This window comes from Lampetra fluviatilis, chromosome 63 (genome assembly GCF_964198595.1).
Source record: "Lampetra fluviatilis chromosome 63, kcLamFluv1.1, whole genome shotgun sequence".
Classification (NCBI taxonomy): Eukaryota; Metazoa; Chordata; class Hyperoartia; order Petromyzontiformes; family Petromyzontidae; genus Lampetra; species Lampetra fluviatilis.
The window spans coordinates 4,395,518-4,415,598 of record NC_136337.1 but is presented as its reverse complement, the minus strand read 5'-3'; the positions used below and the strand labels follow the sequence as shown (position 1 = coordinate 4,415,598).

Genomic DNA, 20,081 nt, shown 5'->3' with positions numbered 1-20,081 from the left:
CGAACCTTAAACACCCAGTCGTTCATAAAAGTTGAAGGCGGTACAGTACTATAGTAATAGAGCAAGTGCAGAATCACCGAAGCGGAACCCCCCCCCCCCACCCTTCGTCACACATCGTCACAAATGTCTGACCCCACCCCCCAATAGGTGTGTGACGTCATTTATGGACGGCCCCTTAGAACTGCGTGTTCTGTCCTCCACAACAGCTGAGAACCAGGGTGTGGTGATTGTGAAACGGCAAAAACTTGATTTCAAAGTTTCGATGTAAAGCTTTCGTGACTGCAGGGATTCATCTTCTTGGTTCTTTCGGTAAAGTCACGTAGAAGGGAAATAATAAAATAAATTTAACATAATAAAATACAATTCTCACGACGTTTCGGCTACAACGCAAGCAGCCTTCCTCAGGTGAAGAATGAAACACCACCAAGCTTGGAGCGTATATTTAAGCTGGGTTGGAGGGGGAAGGAGAGCGCCTTGACAAAATAATTTGCATATCAAGAGGAATTTAGCATATTTATTGGAAATACTCTGTGGTTCTGCGTGTTCTTCAGAAAGGCACACCTGCCAACCCACACGGTTTACCCCGTATTCTTGTACATGGAAATTGAATTTTCAGGTTCACACGGCGTAACAGCCGTTTCAAATATTTTTTTTCTCCCCCTCCCCACCCTCCCCACCCAGCCCCTCCCTCCCCACCCTCCCCACCCAGCCCCACCCTCCCCACCCAGCCCCTCCCCACCCTCCCCACCTAGCCCATCCCTCCCCACCCTCCCCACCCAGCCCTTCCCCACCCCACCCTCCCCACCCAGCCCCTCCCCACCCTCCCCACCCCACCCACCCCACCCTCCCCACCCAGCCCCTCCCCACCCTCCCCACCCAGCCCCTCCCTCCCCACCATCCCCTCCCCACCCTCCCCACCCAGCCCCTCCCCACCCTCCCCACCCAGCCCCTCCCCACCCAGCCCCTCCCCACCCTCCCCACCCAGCCCCTCCCCACCCTCCCCACCCAGCCCCTCCCCACCCTCCCCACCCAGCCCCTCCCCACCCTCCCCACCCAGCCCCTCCCCACCTAGCCCCTCCCCAGCCAGCCCCTCCCTGCACGACGGACGGACACAATAATCCCCTGTGGGCTGGTGTAACCAGGAGGTTCCTACCAGTATAATACCCGCACATGGGCTTGCCTGTGGCTATCAGCAGTGCACATTTTGAACGTGGTTGGTAACAGCAGCAGGAGTTGGGATAGAAACCGCGAACCTCCTGCGTACCTGGTGAGGTGGTTAACATCTCGCACACGATGGATTCCAAATACATCCCCGTTGCCCGTGACCTGTGTTTTGGATTAGTGTGCTGATCTTAAAGGTGCATTGAAAAATTATAATACTCCGACTGATGCTCCTGCTGTTGTGGAGTGACTCATGCAGCCAGCTATGGCTGCAGGGTTTTTGGTAGTACATGTTGTTTATTGTGAAAATTCCGTCACAGTTCCTATTAACACTGTTTCATTGCTTTCATGGCTTTATTTTGGTGATTTCGAAAAGTGTATAGGTTTGGCCATGTTTGTTTGTTGTAGTACAGAGTAAGACTGATGGCCTTAATCTAAGTTGTCTTGTGGTTGTTGTTGTTGTTGTTGCTTGACTTGCATCCCACTGGGATATTTGCACACAGCGTTGGTGTACGGTGATTTTTCTGCAATATTTTGCTGTCCTTTCTTAGATTTTCTGTTTGCACTTAGTCACTTTAAGATGTTTTTTGTTCATGTTTTTGTTTGTTGCGGTTGCACCCGATTCAAGAGCCGAATGGCTCACAGGGCTATACCTAATACATGAACTTGAACTTGATCATGGAATTTAAATCGTAATCGTTTTTTAATTTAATTAAAGGTATGTACTGCAAACTGCTGTTGGAGACATCATTTTTCGTGCGAATTGGTTATTGTGAACAGTTGTCAGCTACGATTATTCGGTTTTATTTTTGCCCTTAAAGATTTGAATTGCTATTATTAATTGGTTCGTTTACTTTATGTAAATACATATTTTTAGTTTAAATTGTGATATCGTAATGTAAGTATCCTAAAGTATTTGATTCACATTCAGCAACCACAAAATATTCGGAACCTTCAGTTAATGTTTTGTTTTGTTTCTGTACGTAGTTTTTATTTATGATCAGCTCAGTCTTTAGTATTTGCCCAACAATAAGCCGTTCTTAAAACACAATAGAAAGGCTGGAATCTAAATCGAATCCGTCAAATCATGGAAAGCGAATCGATTATGGAATCAACTCCATTCTTTCAATGGGAATCGCCCATCCGCGGTAGTGAACGCGCCACTCGGAATCGCCTTAAGCGATTAACAAAAAACGCCGCGACAGCCGGAGTCGATTCCGATTTGTACCGCTTCGCGGACGGCGAGAGAATCGAAGGGCGGGAATCGGAAGCTCTAACTGGTGACTGAATCGATTAGCTCAGGCGAAAGCTGTGATTTTGCGGCGTGGTCAGATACACAGAGACAGAAACACAGAGAGACAGAGACACAGAGACACAGGGACACGGGGACAGAGACACAGGGACACGGGGACAGAGACACAGGGACACGGGGACAGAGACACAGGGACAGAAACACAGAAACACAGAGACACAGAGACACGGGGACAGAGACACAGAGACAGAAACAGAGAGACAGAGACACGGAGACAGACACAGAGACACAGGTACAGAGACAGAGACACGGGGACAGACAAGAGGACACGGAGACACGGGGACACGGGGCTCCAAACGAGAGACTCAACGGACTGAATGGTGGTAAGTCTCTAGTCACTGTCCCACTGTACACTGTCTCACTGTACACGGTCTCACTGTACACTGTCTCACTGTACACGGTCTGACTGTCCCACTGTCTCACTGTACACTGTCTCACTGTACACTGTCTCACTGTCTCACTGTCCCACTGTCCCACTGTCTCACTGTCTCTAGTCCCTGTCTCACTGTCTCACTGTCTCTAGTCACTGTCTCACTACACTGTCTCACTGTCTGACTGACTGTCTCACTGTCTCACTGTCTCACTGTCCCACTGTCCCACTGTCTCTAGTCACTGTCTCACTACACTGTCTCACTGTCCCACTGTCCCACTGTCTCACTGTCTCTAGTCCCTGTCTCACTGTCTCACTGTCTCTAGTCACTGTCTCACTACACTGTCTCACTGTCTCACTGTCTCACTGTCCCACTGTCCCACTGTCTCACTGTCCCACTGTCTCACTGTCTCTAGTCCCTGTCTCACTGTCTCACTGTCTCTAGTCACTGTCTCACTACACTGTCTCACTGTCTCACTGTACACTCTCACTGTCTCTAGTCACTGTCTCACTACACTGTCTCACTGTCTGACTGTTTGACTGTCTCACTGTCTCTAGTCACTGTCTCACTGTACACTGTCTCACTGTCTGACTGTCTGACTGTCTGACTGTCTCACTGTCTCTAGTCACTGTCTCACTGTACACTGTCTCACTGTCTCACTGTCTGACTGTCTCTAGTCACTGTCTCACTGTACACTGTCCCACTGTCTCACTGTACCACTGTCTCACGTCACTGTCCCACTGTCTCACTGTACACTGTCTCACTGTACTACTGTTTCACTGTCCCACTGTCTCACTGTCTCTAGTCACTGTCTCACTGTCTCACTGTACCACTGTCTCACTATACCACTGTATCACTGTCTCGTCACTGTCTCACTGTACCACTGTCTCACTGTACCACTGTCTCTAGTCATTGTCTCACTGTCCCACTGTCTCACTGTACACTGTCTCACTGTCCCACTGTCTCACTGTCCCACTGTCTCACTGTCCCACTGTCTCAATGTCTCACTGTCTCACTGTCTCACTGTCCCACTGTCTCACTGTCCCACTGTCTCACTGTCCCACTATCACACTGTCCCACTGTCTCACTGTCCCACTGTCTCACTATCCCACTGTCTCACTGTCCCACTGTCTCACTATCCCACTGTCTCTCTGTCCCACTGTCTCACTGTCCCACTGTCTCACTGTCCCACTGTCTCACTGCCCCACTGTCTCACTGTCCCACTGTCTCACTGTCCCACTGTTTCACTGTCTCACTGTCCCACTATCACACTGTCCCACTGTCTCACTGTCCCACTGTCTCACTATCCCACTGTCTCACTGTCCCACTGTCTTACTATCCCACTGTCTCACTGTCTCACTGTCCCACTGTCTCACTGTCCCACTGTCTCACTATCCCACTCTCACTGTCCCACTGTCTCACTATCCCACTGTCTCACTGTACACTGTCTCACTGTCTCTAGTCACTGTCCCACTGTACACTGTCTCCCTGTCTCCACAGACGCCGCTGGCAGTGTGAGGATGAAGCTGCCGCTCCGCGTGGCCCTGGCGGGCTGCGTCCTGGCGCTGTGCGGGGCGCTCTACGCCCTGGGCTGGAGCTCTACTCTCCTCTTCGAGTTCAAGGGAGGAGGAGGTGGAGGAGGTGGTGGTGGAGGAGATGGAGGAGGAGGTGGAGGGGTCAAGGTGTTGAGCCGCGACCTTCACCTGCACGGTGCCGGGGCTCAGCCGCCCGTCTTGGGCGTCAGGTACCAGACGGAGTCCGTGCGAGGTGGTGGCCATTTTATTTTTGTTACTGCTGCTACTGCACGCGTTCATTTAGCTCACTCGGTCTGTCGTCGTTGTTGTTGTCGTATCCTCAAATCTTGTAACTCAATTTGAACCCACTTCCCAATGTGGTATCGACTGCAAACTTGGTATACTTATGTCATACTGGTGACAATACTATATTATATCATAATAAATCCAAGACATATTTTTAAAACATTTTTACACGCTTTTATTTAACTTACTATGTGTGTTGTCGTATCCTCAAATCTTGTAACTCAATTTCAACCGTATTCCCAATGTCGTATCGACTGCAAACTTGGTATAGGTATGTCATACTGATGACAATACTATATTCTATCATTAAAAAATAAAAAATATATATTTTTAAACAATCTTTTTAACGGCTCTAATTGTCCACGATCAACTGACGTTGCCTGTAAATCACCACGTGGTCCCTGACGTCATGGCAAGCCTCGGGGAGCCACGCCCAGGGGCGGGGGGTGTGGAAGGAGGGGAGGGGCGATGGGGGAAGGGGGCAGGGGGAGGGGCAGCTCGGACAGTACATTTCATTAATGCGTGTTTTTAAAAAGTATTTTTAAATATTTTTTATTATTACATGCTTTCATTTGACTCACTCCGTCTGTTATTGTTGTTGTTGTATCCGCAAATCTTGTAACTCAATTTTAACCCACTTCCCAATGTGGTATCGACTACAAACTTGGTATACTTATGCCATACTGTTGACAATACAATATTCTATCATGGAAAAAAAAATTAAACAATCTTTTTTTACATGTTATGTTTCGGCTTGGGTCTAATTGTCCACGCTCAACTGACGTTGGCTGTAAATCACCACGGGCCCCTTACGTTATGGCAAGCTTCGGGGCCACTTCCTGGAGTCGTGGAGTTCTGCCATTACTAGTACGGTACATTTCATGAAAGCGTGTTTTTAAAAAGTATTTATTAATATTACTTAAAAATGTTTATACAAATAACGAAGACGTCATTATTTTAATTCCTGTGCGTGTGCAGAGGGAATACGAATTATACTGGTAGGAACCTCCTGGTTACACCAGCCCACAGGAGATTATTGTGTCCGTCGTGCAGGGAGTGGCTGGGTTTAGGAGGGGAGGGTGGGGAGGGGCTGGGTGGGGAGGGTGGGGAGGGGCTGGGTGGGGAGGGAGGGGCTGGGTGAGGGGTGGGAGGGGTAGGCTGGGTGGGGAGGGGCTGGTCACCCCGTGGTGCCCTTATAAAATTCAACGTTTAACCTTCTCACGCCGGCTTGTGCCCGCCCTCACAGTCGGGCATATTTGCGGAATACACCACGCCGCCGTTGACCCTGGCCATTGACCGAGCAACTCAACGTTCCTACCAGCTCCCTCCGCAGGAATGTGTTTGACATGTAAAACGGTTTTTTTATTTAATTTAACGTAGAAATTCGATACGCGCTCGTACATGCACGCGCGTTGCGCACGCCGGACTTATTTCGCGCCGTACGTAGCCAACCGCGCACAGCCGGACGGAACCTTAAATACTCTTAGGTTTTTTCGGTAAAGTCACGTAGGTTAAACTTTTTTTAAAATAAAAATTAATGAAAGTAACATAAAAATCATGACGTTTCAGAGGCAACACAAGCTTCTGTCTTCAGGTGGAACCGTCACAGCACGCTCGTTGCGGCTGAAGCTGCTGCTAGTCTACATAACAAACGACTAAGCCTTTGTTATGTAGACCGGTTGAGAGGGGGAGGTGCCAGAGTTGTTAAGGTGCGGTTAAATTTCGATTTAAAGCTTTCGTGACTGCAGGGATTCATCTTGGTTCTTTCGGTAAAGTCACGTAGAAGGGAAATAATAAAATAATAAAAATAAAACATAATAAAATAATTCTCACCACGTTTCGGCTGCTTGCGTTGTGGCCGAAACGTCGTGAGAATAATTTTATTATGTTTAATTTTTATTATTTTATTATTTCCCTTCTACGTGACTTTACCGAAAGAACCAAGAAGAAGGTGCGGTTACTTTTTTTTAACCTACGTGACTTTACCCGAAAAAACCCTAAGAGTATGAATCCTTGCAGTCACGAAAGCTTCAAATCTGGAACCTTAAATGTCGCCCGCCGTTTCGCAGCGAGCGCTTGCGGCAGCAGCAGCGGCGGCGGCGCGCGTCCGAGACGATGCACGTGGCAGTGGTGGCGTGCGGCCAGCGGGTGAACGAGACGCTGGTCATGGCCAAGTCGGCCGTGCTCTTCAGCCGCAAGCACCTGCACTTCCACATTTTCGCCGAGCTGCAACTCCACCGCAGTTTCGCCGAAAGCGTACGTTGCACGATGCCCCCCCCCCCCCTCCACCACCACCACCACGCCCGTTGATCCGGCTCCTGCCCCGGCAGTCTGGCTACGGCTCTGCGGGGTGACGAGACGTTGAACTGCCTCGCCTGGTACAGTACAACCTCTGGTCACGACCATAATTCGTTCCATAACTTTGGTCGTAACCCGATTTGGTCGTGGTCAGAAGCGTTCGTGACCAGAAGTTCTACTGTATACGGTTTGAGGTCGTGCGGTTTGATCCCCACCCCAGAGGTCGCAAACGGGTTTTGATTCCTTACCCGTACCCGTACCCGGCCGCACCAGGGTCGCAAATGGGTACCCGTACCCGTACCCGGCCGGGTACAGGTAGCCGTATCCTACCCGTACCCGTAACCTACCCGAAATGAGTGACAAACGGTGACTCACCAGTGACTCACGGCCTACCCGTATCCGGCCGCACCAGGGTCGCAAACGGCTACCCGTACACGGCCGGGTACGGGTAGCCGGGTATCGGGTAGGGTACGGGTATCGGGTACCCGATTGCGACCTCTGCCCCACCCTGACCCCCGCTGTATATTTGGAGTTTGAGTGTTCTACCCGCGGTCGCGTGGATTCTTATACGTGTCCTCCGGAATTTACCTACACATTTAGCAACGTGCATTGAGGTTATTGAGATTATTTTGGTCCTATAGATGCCCAAATGATGGGCCGCTTTGTGGCCGATATCCATCTCCGCGTGATGATCCCCCTATAATATGAGGCCAGGTCGCTTCTAAAAAACGAGCGAATAGCCCCCCAAATTCCTTTGTCAAGGCGCTCTTCCCCCCCTAACCCAGCTTAAATATACGCTGCCAAGCTTGGCGGTGTTCATTCAGACGCTGTCTTTCCGACAGATCTTCGTCTTGATCGTGTCGCGGGAGTGAGGAAACGGCTCGTCGCTCGTGTCTCCCCCCAGCTCGACTCGTGGCCGGACGAGTATCGGAGGAAGTACAACTTCTCCGTGTACCCCATCACGTTTCCCAAGGAGTACGCCGAAGAGTGGCGACAGCTGTTCAAGCCCTGCGCCTCCCAGCGCCTCTTCCTGCCTGTGAGAGACCACCGTGTCCGCACTCGCAACATTTAGTGCACTGATCTTAAAGGTGCATTGAAAAATGTTGATACTCCGACTGATGCTCCTGCTCTATGGGAACCTCATTTGCCAGTAAAAATATGATAATTGGTTCTTTACCCTTCTATCTGGCAACAAAACTGACACCTTTTTACAAGGAGTCATGTTTGCATAGACCGCAATACCTGCAGTCATAATACAAACGAAAGAACATAATCTTCTTGGTTCTTTCGGTAAAGTCACGGGTTGGACCAGATGACGCCAAAAGGCGCCTTTTGGTGTCATCTGGTCCAACCCATGTGAGACTAGGCTCTAAGGAAAGCTGTCTCGGGTGTGGACCAATCAACTTTAAGGACAGTGCACATTATCAGAGTTATGTTCTTTCGTTTGTATTATGACTGCAGGTATTGCGGTCTATGCAAACATGACTCCTTGTAAAAAGGTGTCAGTTTTGTTGCCAGATAGAAGGGTAAAGAACTAATTATGATGCTCCTGCTGTTGTGGAGTGACTCATGCAGTCAGCTATGGCTGCAGGGTTTTTGGTAGTACATGTTGTTTATGTTGGTTATTGTGAAAATTCGGTCACAGTTCCTATGACCACTGTTTCATTGCTTTTATGGCTTTAGTTTGGTGATTTTCGAAAAGTTTTTTGGTTTGGCCATGTTTGTTTGTTGTAGTACAGAGTTAGACTGATGGCCTTAATCTAAGTTGTCTTGTGGTTGTTGTTGTTGTTTGACTTGCATCCCACTGAGATTTTTGCACACAGCGTTGGTGTACGGTGTTTTTTCTGCGATATTTTGCTGTCTTTTCTTGGATTATCTGTTTGCACTTAGTCACATATTCACTATAAGATATTGTCTTGTTCATGTTTTAGTTTTTTTGTTTGTTGCCGTTGCACCCGATTCAAGAGCCCAATGGCTCACAGGGCTATACCTAATACACGAACTTGAACCACTTGCCCGGCTCAGACTCTGCTGACCGACGTGGACTCTCTCCTCTACGTGGACACGGACATCCTGTTCCTGCGCGCCGTGGACGACCTGTGGGCCATGCTGCCGGAGTTCACCGCGGCGCAGGCGGCCGCCGTCGCTCCTGAGCACGAGGAGCCGCGCGTCGGCTGGTACAGCCGCTTCGCCCGGCACCCCTACTACGGCGCCACGGGCATCAACTCCGGCGTCATGCTGTTCAACCTGACGCGCGTGCGGGCCGCCACGTACAAGGTGCGCCGTGTTGACTGCCTCGCCTGGTACACGGGAGGTCGTGGGTTCGTAGAAGGTGTACGGTGTTGACTACCTCACCTGGTATACGGGGGGTCGTACAAGGGGCACGGTGTTGACTGCCTCGCCTGGTGTATGGGGGGTCGTGGGTTCGTACAAGGTGCACGGTGTTGACTACTTCGCCTGGTGCACGGGGGTTTGTAGAAGGTGCGCCGTGTTGACTGCCTCGCCTGGTGTATGGGGGGTCGTGGGTTCGTAGAAGGTGCACGGTGTTGACTACTTCGCCTGGTACACGGGAGGTCGTGGGTTTGTACAAGGTGCACGGTGTTGACTGCCTCGCCTGGTATACGGGAGATCGTAGAAGGTGCACGGTGTTGACTACGTCGCCTGGTATACAGGGGTTGGTACAAGGTGCATGGTGTTGACTACCTCACCTGGTACACGGCACGACAGCGCTCGCAGTACGATAGCGCGCAAGGCACTGTGTGTGCACGCACGTTGAACTTCTTTTGCACCGTACATAGCCAACCGTTCTCTTCGGAGGTGCTCGTATTGCCGTGCGTGCCGCTGCTGTTTGTATTTGCCGCTGCCGCTGATTTGTCTAAAGCTAAAGCCAAGCGGGGGGGGGGGGTGTGCGCCGTCCGTGTTTTCTGTCGACGCAGAACGACATGAGCCCCGTGGAACTGCAGTGGGAAGAGATGCTCCTGCCGCTGTACAAGAAGTACAAACTGAACATCACCTGGGGGGACCAGGACCTCCTGAACATCATCTTCCACCACAATCCCGGTGAACAGCTGCTCAGAGCTCTTCGGAGGAGGGCGTCGAGAGGGAGACATGGTTTCAGTATTGCCTCGTCATTCACGAACTTGGCCATATCTATACTCTTAGTTCTTTCGGTAAAGTCACCGTGTAGGTAAAAAATGAAATTAAAATTAATAAAAATAAAACACTTGATGCAGCAAATCTGGCTGTGACGGTCCCACCTGATGACGGAGACTTGTGTTGCCTCCGAAACGTCGTGATTTTATTGTTTTATTTTTATTAATTTTTACTTCATTTTTTACCTACGTGACTTTACCGAAAGAACTAAGAGTATGAATCCTTGCAGTCACGAAAGCTTCAAATCTAGAATTGGCCATATCTGCTGCATCTATAGAGAGAGCGAGAACGAGAGTGATGGTATTAAAGCAACGAGAGAGAATGTGATGCGATAAAGTGATGGGATCACGGTCATCATCATCGTTGTTGTCAGAATCATCGTTACTGCATCCTTCGACTGTGCAGCATCATGATTTAGCGTAAGTTAATTTACAAACGTTTATTTAATACTTTCATATTTATAGATTTTTTACTTTAGGTTTATTATTACCAATTTAAAAACGTTTGCGTTGTGATAATATACGCTGCCAAGCTTGGTGGTGTTCATTCAGACGCTGTCTTTCCGACAGACCTGTTCTTCACCTGAGGACGGCTGCTTGCGTTGTGGCCGAAACGTCGTGAGAATTGTATTTTATTATGTTTTATTTATTTTATTTTATTATTTCCCTTCTACGTGACTTTTACCGAAAGAACCAAGAAGATGAATCCCTGCAGTCACGAAAGCTTTAAATCGAAATTTGTCATGTATTTATATAGGTAATTAATTTCGTAGGCCAATATCATCCGCGAATTTTATTTTGCTTTTCACGAGCATCTCCGGGGATACGTACCTCTAGCGGATAACGAGGGAATGCTCCACTCATTTACCCAGGAAAGCCTCGCTGGGACCGGGGGACTTGTTTCAAAAGGCTCCCGCTATCTTTGTCTTCATCATTTTACTTTTTTAAATCCTTTATATTAAGTTCGCTTGCTTGCTTAGGACCGTGCAAATCTTTCGGTCGTTTTTTAACCCACTTCCCGTGATCCAATCGAGCTGACATTTCCCACACAGACTCGTTGTGCGTGACAATTAATGTTCGTGAAAAAATTTTCCCAAAATGTTACACTTTTTAGGACAAAAATATTATATTTAATTACCAATTGCTTAATGGTGCAATGCAATCATCTGACCCATAGGTGGCAGCCATCTCAAGCCAGAGGACGAGAGGACTCTAGCCGCCACACATATAAAGGATTTATAGTGAAAAACTTTGTTTTTACTGGTTATACTTGTTCTTTCTTCTGTCGTTGCTTTTATCAATTTCGTTGACCCGTGGCCACTTTTTTTTACGCGAACGGAACTCTCCCTTGTCTCTGATTTATTCCTTTATTGCATTTTCAACATGAGCCCGGCACTGAGCACAAACCGCGCAGCAGAGAGGAGTGACAGAAACTTGCGCGGACGAATGTCCCGAACTCTCTGCTTGCCTGGGTTCAGAGGAGAGAGCAGGGGATTGGTCCCACAGCTCCCCCTCTCTCCTCGTGTCTCTCGCCGTCGCTCACACCCCTGGCGAAGCGAAACTTTAACTTTTTTTTTACGTTTGGCGCTACCGCAGAAATGCTCCGCGTGTTTCCGTGCGAGTGGAACTACCGACCGGACCACCGCATGTTCGGCAGCAGCTGACGAAGGTCCCGAACTCTCTGCTTGCCTGGGTTCAGAGGAGGGAGCAGGGGATTGGCTCACAGCTCCCTCTCCTCGTGTCTCTCGCCGTCGCTCACACCCCTGGCGAAGCGAAACTTTAACTTTTTTTTTACGTTTGGCGCTACTGCAGAAATGCTCCACGTGTTTCCGTGCCGGACCACTGGATGTACGGCAGCGAAGCAAAACTTTATCTTTTTTTTTACGTTTTTACGTTTTGGCGCTACCGCAGAAATGCTCCGCGTGTTTCCGTGCGAGTGGAACTACCGACCGGACCACTGCATGTACGGCAGCAGCTGCAAGGGCGCCGACGCGCACGGGGTCTACGTCCTCCACGGGAACCGCGGAGTCTACCACGACGACAAGCAGCCGGCCTTCCGTGCCGTCTACGACGCCATCCACAACGTACGCGACACGCCAGTTCGCGTTTTGAAAGCGACGTCGCGAGCGCGTTTCGTTTGTCGTTTCGATTTTTTTTTGCGGCCGTGAATTTCTCGCGCCTCGGGTACGTTATGGCGGCGTACACCGGACGTCAAGCGGGATTGGGTGTTTGGCTGCTGATATAAATTTACACGTGGTGATGATGGTGATGATGATGAGCCGTTTCGTTGTTTTAGCTCATTAGACTTTACCTGATAAGATAGAAAAAATATATATATATTTTTTTAAATATTTTTTTTTAAGTGATTTGTTTACATTTCCTCAATTTTGCACTCTTATTGTGAAAAAAAAGCTTGATAGCTCATAGAATTACTCCCGGATAAATAAACACATATTCAGAATATGACGCAATGGCAACGCAGCCTAATAAACAAGCAGGGAATGTGCCGCCTTCACATCTCCACCCCTCTGAGCTAAGGAGGCATTGGAGAAGCTTGGTCTTTAATTATTTAACTAAAACTAAACCACTTTTTATTTTATCAGCTAAGGCCCACTGAGCTATTTAGCTCGTTTTACCGACTTTGCGCAGGAATTGGTTACCGGTTCCCGAATTTCGGAAGCAATCACCGATTCTGAAAATGGTTTACCGGTTACCGTTTGACAACCATAGTTTTCAATTGAACATCGGGACAGGGTGTCATTCGAGATCTGAGTCGGCTCGGTGATATTCTATCAAGTTTTAATGCTGCCCAGATAGGACATTTCTTAACTGGATGTGAAATTGGTTGTCGTTATTTCTAAACTATTTTTTTATACCATTGGAGCCTCATTTGCCAGTAAAAAATATGGTAATTGGTTTTTTACCATTCTATCTGGCAACAAAACTGACGCCTTTTTACAAGGAGTCATGTTTGCATAGACCACAATACCTGCAGCCATAATGCAAACAAAAAACATAACTCTGATAATGTATGCACTGTCCTTAAAGTTGATTGGTCCACACCCGAGACAGCTTTCCTTAGAGCCTAGTCTCACATGGTGTTGGACCAGATGATGCCAAAAGGCGCACAACTCAAAAAAGACAATGCACCATCAGAGTATGAGAGCTCGGGGTAAGCATTTACACCATTGGAACCTCATATTTTTTACTGGCAAATAAGGTTCCAATGGTATATGGCCTCTTGTCACGGCAGCCCTTTGGCCCACTTCAGCAATTGTTTCTTGCTGTAGTTGTCCCACCTGATGGCGGACGCTTGTGTTGCGCCCGAAACGTCATGATTTATTTCACTTTAGTAATAGGTTTTTACCCTTTCAACTGGTACAAAAACTGACACCTTTATACAAGGCATCATGTTTGCAATAACCACAACACAAGCAGTCAAAATGCAAACAAAAAGAAACGACTCTGATGATCTTCTTGGTTCTTTCGGTAAAGTCACGTAGAAGGGAAGTAATAAAATAATAAAAATAAAACATTATATTATTTTATTACTTCCCTTCTACGTGACTTTACCGAAAGAACCAAGAAGATGAATCCCTGCAGTCACGAAAGCTTTAAATCGAAACTCTGATGATGATGATGATGATAATGATATGCACTGTCCTTGAAGTTGATTGGTCCACACCCGAGACAGCTTTTCTTAGAGCCTAGTCTCCATTGGTGTTGGACCAGATGGCGCCAAAAGGCGCACAACTCAAAGACAGCGCACCATCAGAGTATTGAGAGCTCGGGGTAAGCATTTACACTATGAGACATCTCCTTTACCAGTGGCAAAATATAGTAATAGGTTTTTACCCTTTCAACTGGTACAAAAACTGACACCTTTATACAAGGCATCATGTTTGCAATAACCACAACACAAGCAGTCAAAATGCAAACAAAAAATCATCATCGTGCAATTTTGTTTATTATTTGTTGTTGTTGTTGTATCCTCTGCCCCCCGCCCATTCACAGTTCCCGTTTGACGAGAACCTCTTCCAGTCTCTGCTCTATCCCCTGGAGCGCGAGCTGCTCGCCACAGTGCACACTCACTGCGGACGCTCCTCACACCTCTTCACGCGCCAGCTGCAGCGCACCATGCGGGCGGTGTACGACAAGATGGGGCTGGCCTCCTAGGCGGCGCCGGCAGGGACCCGTGCCGCGTTCTGTGTAAGCGCCGTGGGTGCGTGCGCGTGTTGGGCAGTGTGTGCGTGCGTGTGTGTGCTGTTGTGTGGGGAGTGGTAGTGTAGCGGTTAGCGCTACGCCGCGCTACGAAGCTGGCGACCCGGGTTCGATTCCCGCTCACGGCGAACACCGCTGACGATTATTTGAACCGGTCCTGGGCCTCCCTTAGGTCGACTCAGCCTTAAATGAGTACCTGGTGCGGTGTGTAAACATCGCCACTGGGGAGACCAAGGCGGTCGGGCGTGGTGCTGGCCACCCACCCCCTAGTGTACCGTTCCGGCCTTCATAGGTGCTTGCTAACAGCACTTGCCCCTACAGTCTGTTAAGGCTATACGGGGGATCTTTGTTATCTTTGTGCTGTTGTGTGTGCTGTTGTTGGTAGTGTAGCGGTTAGCGCTACGCCGCGCTACGAACCCGGCCACCCGAGTTCGATTCCCGCTCACGGCCAACACCGGTGACGATTATTTGAACCGGTCCTGGGCCTCCCCTAGGTCGACTCGGCCTCATGAGTACCTGGTGCGGTGTGTAAACAAAGGCGGGTCGGGCGTGGTGCTGGCCACCCACCCCGTCGTGTACCGTTCCAGCCTTCATAGGTGCTTGCTAACAGAACTTGCCCCGACAGTCTGTTAAGGCTATACAGGGGATATTTGTTTGTGTACCGTACTGTTGTGTGCACTGTGTTGTGTGTACTGTGCTGTGTGTCCAGGGCTGTGTCTGTGCAGTATGCGTGGGGCCGTGTGTTGATGTGTGTGTGTGTGTGTTGGGCTGTCTAGCACGGAGAGAAGAGTGCACTTTTCGTTTTTCGTCCCAATTACATTATTTTTTTTTAATCTGCGCCATCGGAACTTCGTCGCGAGGAAGAGACACGCGGCCGTTCGGTACCCTCGGACCGGGTCGGAGTAACAGCAGCCCCTGGATGATGACGTCACCGGCGACGTGTCCAGTCGTCCGAGGTGCCCTCCCCACGCGAGCCAGAGGCAGCGGCATCGCGGGTCGAAGCGGCGTCGCCGTTTGCGAGAGAAGAAGAAACACATCGTGGGGGGGGGGGGGGTGTGGGGTGGTTGAGATCGCCAACAGGAGACATCGTGGACCAGAGGTCGCAAACGGGTTTTAATTCCTTACCCGTACCCGGCCGCACCAGGGTCGCAAATGGGTACCCGTACCCGGGTACTCGTTCCCTACCCGTACCCTACCCGAAATGAGTGACAAACGGTTACTCACCAGTGACTCATGGCCTACCCGTACCCGGCCGCACCAGGGTCGCAAACGGGTACCCGTACCCGGCCGGGTACGGATACCCGTTCCCTACCCGTACCCTACCCGAAATGAGTGAAGCCATGTTGCAGGCGCGGGTGGGTTGATTCTAGGAACTTGAATTGTGAGAAGAGACAAGATGTTGGGAAATGAGTGCCAAACATTTACTCACCAGTGACTCACGGCCTACCCGTATCCGGCCGCACCAGGGTTGCAAACGGCTACCCGTACCCGTACCTGGCCGGGTAGCCGGGTATCGGGTAGGGTACGGGTATCGGGTACCCGGTTGCGACCTCTGTCGTGGACTACGTTTACAAAACCTTTTTTGCCTGTTTCCCAGCCGCTGCACGGAGATGCATCCGTCTGCTTTTTAAATGCCCGCCGGGTTCAAATAAGGCGGCAAAGACGCCCACCTCCGCATGTCTGTTGTGCCTCGCGTATGTGAAGGCGGGCGACTTGTCGTCTTATTTATTCCGTCAATTATCTTCTCAGCAGCTACGCTCGTGAATAGTTTGCGTTGTGCGTTGTGTTTAGTCTCGTGTGCAGAGCTCGGAACCATGTCTAACAGAGAGGGGTGGTTCTTGGCTAGAAACATTGCCTGGCATTTCATCAGCATCGGCTCAAGCGCAAGCCTTGCTGATGAGACATTTAATGTCGAAATACCAGCCCAGAGCTTTGCTTGTGTTGAACCAATGCTGCTAAAATGATGCCCTCCCAGAAGGCCGTGCGGCTGATAGAATGTGTAAAATACTTTTAGATTATTTTTTTACGTGGAGGGACAGATATATATATATATTTGTAATATAAATGGGCACATGTAAGTTCATCGAAATGTGTGTCACGTGAAAATATTCCACATTGCCTTCATAGCATATCGATTGAGTTGCTGTTGCGTATGCCACCTGCCTGGGTTTATTCCCTGCCAAGTCAGTAAGTTGGTGTCTGTGTTTGGGTGGCAGCAAATGATTTGTACGGAGATCTGGTACCAGTATTGTGTTGAACTTTATGACGGTAAACTGCACGGTTTTCACAGACCAGGGCTGTCTACCGTGAAACGCCACGGTGGCTAGGAGATGTTTACTCCCTCGCCTAGTATGCAGGAGGTCGTGGGTTCGATCCCGACCCTGATGCCTGTTGTATATTTGGAGTTTGCATATTCCCTCTCCCTGTGGTCGTGTAGATTTTTTTTCCTCCGGACGCCTCCGGTTTTAACCTCCAGATTTAGAAACATGCGTTTAAGAGTATCTGGCGGCTATAAATGTCCACGCGATAAGCCGTCACCTCGTTCGGCTATGAGTTGTGATGATAGCCAGGTCATAATCAGGTCGCTCAGTGGGCCTTACCTGGTCAAAACACATTCCTGCTGCGGAGGGAGCTGGTAGGAACGTTGGGTTGCTCGGTCAATGGCCAGGGTCAACGGTGGTGTGGTGTATTCCGCAAATATGGCCGACTGAGGGTGGGCACAAGCCGGCGTGAGTAGGTTAAACGTTGAGTTTTATAAGGGCACTACGGGGTGACCAGCCCCTCCCCACCCAGCCCCACCCCCCACCCAGCCCCACCCTCCCCACCCAGCCCCGCCCCACCCTCCCCACCCAGCCCCTCCCCACCCTCCCCACCCAGCCCCTCCCCACCCTCCCCACCCAGCCCCTCCCTCCCCACCCAGCCCCTCCCTGCACGACGGACGGACACAATAATCCCCTGTGGGCTTGTGTAACCAGGAGGTTCCTACCAGTAAAATAGCTACGTAGCTCAGTGGGCCTTACCTGGTCAAATAAATAGTTGTGTAAGTATGTTTGGCGATGGTCTGTGCATCGCAGCAGCCATTGGCATTTGCGTGTGATCACGCGGTGGCTCGGTGTGCCACACACTGCTCCAGGGACTCTTCTACTTACGCACATTCAACTTACGAACTTCCAGAGATACGAACAAACCTGTCCCCGTATGTCCAGTTGCCTCTGCTGCACAATAGATGGCGGTGGTGGCATCTACATCTGCGGACAGAACATGAATCGAGTGGCATCTACAGGAGATTATAGAACTTTTAAAGCCATTCCTCGTGTTTATTGTACACGCCGTACAACGTGTTTGTAATCGACAGGAGTGAAGTTTGGACTTACGAACACATCGACGCACGAACTTACCTCTGGAATTTCGATTTAAAGCTTTCGTGACTGCAGGATTCATCTTCTTGGTTCTTTCGGTAAAGTCACGCAGAAGGGAAATAATAAAATTATAATAAAACATTATAAAATAATTCTCACAAATTATTTGATTATGTTTTATTAACAAAATAATTCTCACAAATTACTTTATTATGTTTTATTTTTATTAATAAAATAATTCTCACAAATTATTTGATTGTTTTATTTTTATTAATAAAATAATTCTCACAAATTATTTGATTATGTTTACTTTTTATTAATAAAATAATTCTCACAAATTATTTTATTATGTTTTATTTTTATTATTTCCCTTCGGTGTGACTTTACCGAAAGAACCAAGAAGATTACCTCTGGAACCTAACCAGTTCGTAAGTAAAGGAGTCCCCTGTATAGGTCCAATGCATTTCTGTTCTGATGGTCGAGTGCCTTACGTTGTTGTTCAGGCTGTTACAGTGTTATCGTTACACAAGGTATGACTGCCCTCTGTCGAGAGAGAGATCGATGCCGCTGTCAGAGAGAACTTGAGCACAGGGCGTTCCAAATGCCGAGAGCTCAATTGGGGATTCAGCCACTCCCGGATCAACCCTCGTTCGACGTCGCAGCCTGGTCATTGTCGGCTGCGACAAAAGACACACACCATTGGAACCTCATTTGCCCGTAAAAAATATGATAATTGGTTTTTTTACCCTTCTATCTGGCAACAAAACTGACACCTTTTTTACAAGGAGTCATGTTTGCATAGACCACAATACCTGCAGCCGTAATGCAAAAAAAAAACATAACTTTGAAGTTGATTGGTCCACACCCATAGCAGCTTTCCTTAGAGCCTAGTCTCACATGCGCCTTTTGGCGTCATCTGGTCCAACCCATGTGAGACTAGGCTCTAAGGAAAGCTGTCTCGGGTGTGGACCAATCAACTTCAAGGACAGTGCATACATTATCAGAGTGTTTTTTTTGTTTGCATTATGGCTGCAGGTATTGTGGTCTGTGCAAACATGACTCCTCGTAAAAAAAAGTGTCAGTTTTGTTGCCAGATAGAAGGGTAAAAAACCAATTATCATACTTTTTTACTGGCAAATGAGGTTCAAATGGTGAAGATTGTATTGTTTTTTTTGCAGCCATGGGACATGAAACGGATGGTTGTTTTGTTGTTGTAAATTGCTACGTAACGTAGTAATCTTGACATTCCAAAACGTACGTGGCCTTTGATCAGCTCTTTGCTGTGTCGTCTTTTAAATTGTCTTGCAAATACCATCGTCCTCAAGTTGGCCAAAACATCCCAATATAGGACCACAGATCTTGGGCAACTTGCGCGTTCAAAACGCCGCGGTGTGTTTATTTTTTTCCTGTCCGCAAATTCGCATGCATTACGCTTTATCAAAAAAATAAAACATTACAGTGTTATTACAATACGCAAGACCGGCTCTGCTTGGAGTTCGTCCGTGTTCGACGCTGGGCGCAGCCGTTGTGGAGGCAGCGGCGATGGTTTGGTTGATCGGGACGACTGTTGGCCAGAGGTCGCAAACGGGTTTTGATTCCTTACCCGTACCCGGCCGCACCAGGGTCACAAACGGGTACCCGTACCCTACCCGATACCCGGCTACCCGTACCCGGCCGGGTATCGGGTAGGATACGGGTACCCGATTGCGACCTCTGGGATGAAGCCATGTTGCAGGCGCGGGTGGGTTGATTCTAGGAACTTGAATTGTGAGAAGAGACAAGACGTTGGGAAATGAGTGACAAACGGTTACTCACCAGTGACTCACGGCCTACCCGTACCCGGCCGCATCAGGGTCGCAAACGGGTACCCGTACCCTACCCGGCAGGGTATCGGGTAGGGTACGGGTATCGAGTACCCGGTTACGACCTCTGCCACCGTCTCATCCGTATGGGATCGAGGATGACCCCCTCGCACGTGCGTGGGTTGAACTTCTTTGGCACCGTACGTAGCTAACCGTGGGTGCTCATGGGGGTTGGGAAGGACGACAACTCATTAATTTACCGAAAATATGTATAGAGTGACTCTACTTACGAACGTCCGACTTACGACCTTTCAGAGATGCGAACAAACCTGCCTGTTGAGACCGAGAGTCGCAAGCTCAACCGCCGCGCAATAGATGGCGGTGGTGGCATGAAGAACCAGTGGCATCTACATCTGCAGAACGTGAAGAACCAGTGGCATCTACATCTGCAGAACGTGAAGAACCAGTGGCATCTACATCTGCAGAACGTGAAGAACCAGTGGCATCTACATCTGCAGAACGCGAAGAACCAGTGGCATCTACATCTGCAGAACGTGAAGAACCAGTGGCATCTACATCTGCAGA

General features: G+C 49.1%; 1 protein-coding gene across 2 annotated transcripts; it reads left to right on the top strand.

Annotated features, from left to right (window-relative positions):
• The first annotated feature begins 2,457 nt into the window (after positions 1–2,457).
• On the top strand, positions 2,458–19,171 carry LOC144951722 (glucoside xylosyltransferase 1-like). 2 transcript variants are annotated; one of them, XM_078882053.1, is made up of 9 exons: positions 2,458–2,796; positions 4,345–4,588; positions 6,734–6,920; positions 7,867–7,998; positions 8,988–9,239; positions 9,899–10,022; positions 12,026–12,198; positions 14,129–14,323; positions 15,200–19,171. In XM_078882053.1, the coding sequence occupies exons 2-8, from the start codon at positions 4,365–4,367 to the stop codon at positions 14,288–14,290; spliced, it is 1,254 nt and encodes a 417-aa protein (XP_078738179.1). In that variant the 5' UTR covers positions 2,458–2,796; positions 4,345–4,364; the 3' UTR covers positions 14,291–14,323; positions 15,200–19,171. The 2 variants fall into 2 exon arrangements, with proteins under 2 accessions (XP_078738179.1, XP_078738178.1); XM_078882052.1 differs by having other exon boundaries at positions 14,129–19,171.
• The last annotated feature ends 910 nt before the right edge of the window (positions 19,172–20,081 follow it).